The following is a 2,168-nucleotide window of genomic DNA, read 5'->3' on the forward strand; positions in this document are numbered from 1 at the left end:
ACAAGAGCATGGAAGTCTCTGTCAGTAATGTAACACAGGGCAGGGGATCAAACTCGAAACATACTCAACAAAAATGAAAAGCAGGATCAAAATATTGATTGCTCAAGTGCCATCTTAGTGAGGATGATCCCTGACTACTGTCATGATTAATCTGATATATGGCTATATGTTTTCTTTCCCTTATGTTAAATTTATGGCTTCAATAGTCTTTTTTTCAGGGAGGATAATCAATGCGCCAATTCCGCTGTTCATTTCTTTTGAACACCTGAGAAGGAAGCTATGTACACCTTTGGTCATAAGCATCAGTGATATATAAACCAACGCCAGGTGTTCACTTAACAGCCTGAAGATTCTTAGGCAATCTCTACAAATTCTGTTCTCAGAGACTGCAGAAAACTATAGTGAAGGAGAATATATACAGTGCCACATGAATTTCTACAAAAAGTACCATCAATTTTCCCTCATTATATATAACCTTACCACGCAAAGCGCGCATTTCTCTTTTTCTTTAATTATAAACAAAAGACTATAGATTCGGATAATGTGCACCTTTCCAGTGTGTGGGAAGGCTTCAAATAATGCTGGGGCGTCAAAGATTGTGGGCGGGGAAGCATCGGATCCCGGAGAATACCCCTGGATGGTTTATCTGAATGTCATTGATGGTTTGTTAGCCTACCTCTGCGGTGGGTCCATCATCACGTCAACTCACATTATAACGGCAGCCCACTGTGTCAATTACGATAGGTAAGCTTTGGGTTTGGGATTGAACGGGTTGCGTCACTGATGCTGGCGTGGTGACGTCTGCCGGTGAGTGGTAGTGTGGTTGTGTTCTAGCATTTCTGGGTAAGAAAATCGGTCTCAGCACCTAATTTTAGATACCTGGAACCTGCATCCCCAATTTAAGTATCTCTCTCAGAAATAAACGGCTTGTGTAACGTCTACTAGTGTGGTAAACCATGGTTCTTCATACGAAGGTGTTTATTCAATGTATTACGGTTAGTGTCCAGCCAGTCTCTGCATACTTGCTGCATGTTTTCAGCAATTCAAAAACACTCCGAAGTAGTTTTTGAATTGCTGAAAACCTTAACGATAGGATTCACGTTGTAGTAAAATTCTTCATACATGTTAGACGCCTAAGATGACAGCAAAAGGTAGTACCCCCAGTAGCAAGTTTATGCACATAACATGGTACATCACCACTTTCAGAAAGTTAAGTTTGTCTGTTTTTACCACGTTCTTTCGTCCTTTCCTTCGTTCCTTTGTTCTCTTCTTTATCAATTTCCCGATTTGTGTGTGTTTGGCCGAACCAGATGCCGCAGTGGCTTTATCAACCACTGCTAGTTTCTCTGTCTCGGACTATAAAGATTCTACTCAAAATTTTCTGTTCTGCATCTCAGCTTCTACTGCATCTCTGTCATGGTCCATTAAACAAATTCGTCCAGAAAATGATGCAGATCAGAGGATTCCTCATCAGACAAAAGCAGCATTAGTCAATCAACCACTGAAATGTTATAATTTTCTGGGATTCAGATTTGCTTCAGTTGGTCCAACACACTTCAAGGACGATCTCTTTCAAAACTAAACCATATAAGATTCATTTGTCGATGGGAATTGTTAACTGATACTAAAGAACCGATTTTAGATTAATGAAAATGGAACAGACCATTACTTTTAAATTGTCTGGGTTTTAAGAGTAAAAGAGGGTCTTGATACATATCTTTATAAAACTGCTTCAATAACATTTGGTCGATGGTATGTCGAGAATCTCTATTTATGGATGGATATATGCCTTACCTGTTCATCTATTTATCTATATGTAGATGATTATCTCAGGATCAATAAAGCATGCCCCCTAAATTCCCTACAGTCCGGAGATAATAGTGGTAGCAGGCGAGCACAATGTAGAAAAAGATGACGAAACTATCACACAAACCATTCCTGCTAAGAAATTCACCATACATCCGAAGTTCAACCCAGATACCATGGTAAGTCAATATACATCTTTGGGGGAGGGTGTCAGGTGTCCGTCGGGACTGGTTTGGGAAGGGCTGAGACGATGGGTGTTATTGCATTTAACATTTGCTGGGCATGGCAGTTTGTATGAGCAATGGTAAGTTCGAGAGGAATGGGGGATACATGTACAGTCAGATAAAAATAAATAAATGAAT

The 2,168-nt window shown here is 39.9% G+C and overlaps 1 protein-coding gene across 1 annotated transcript in view; it reads left to right on the plus strand.

Moving 5' to 3' along the window:
- The window catches only part of LOC119587468 (chymotrypsinogen A-like), a gene marked incomplete in the record, with an annotated part of 9,104 nt that overhangs the window by 3,508 nt on the left and 3,428 nt on the right, over positions 1 to 2,168 (plus strand). The window contains 2 exon segments of the mRNA XM_037936195.1: positions 558 to 744; positions 1,868 to 1,985. Of these exon segments, the coding sequence (XP_037792123.1) occupies positions 558 to 744; positions 1,868 to 1,985 (305 nt within the window).

Source organism: Penaeus monodon, chromosome 22 (genome assembly GCF_015228065.2).
Source record: "Penaeus monodon isolate SGIC_2016 chromosome 22, NSTDA_Pmon_1, whole genome shotgun sequence".
NCBI classification, from domain to species: domain Eukaryota; kingdom Metazoa; phylum Arthropoda; class Malacostraca; order Decapoda; family Penaeidae; genus Penaeus; species Penaeus monodon.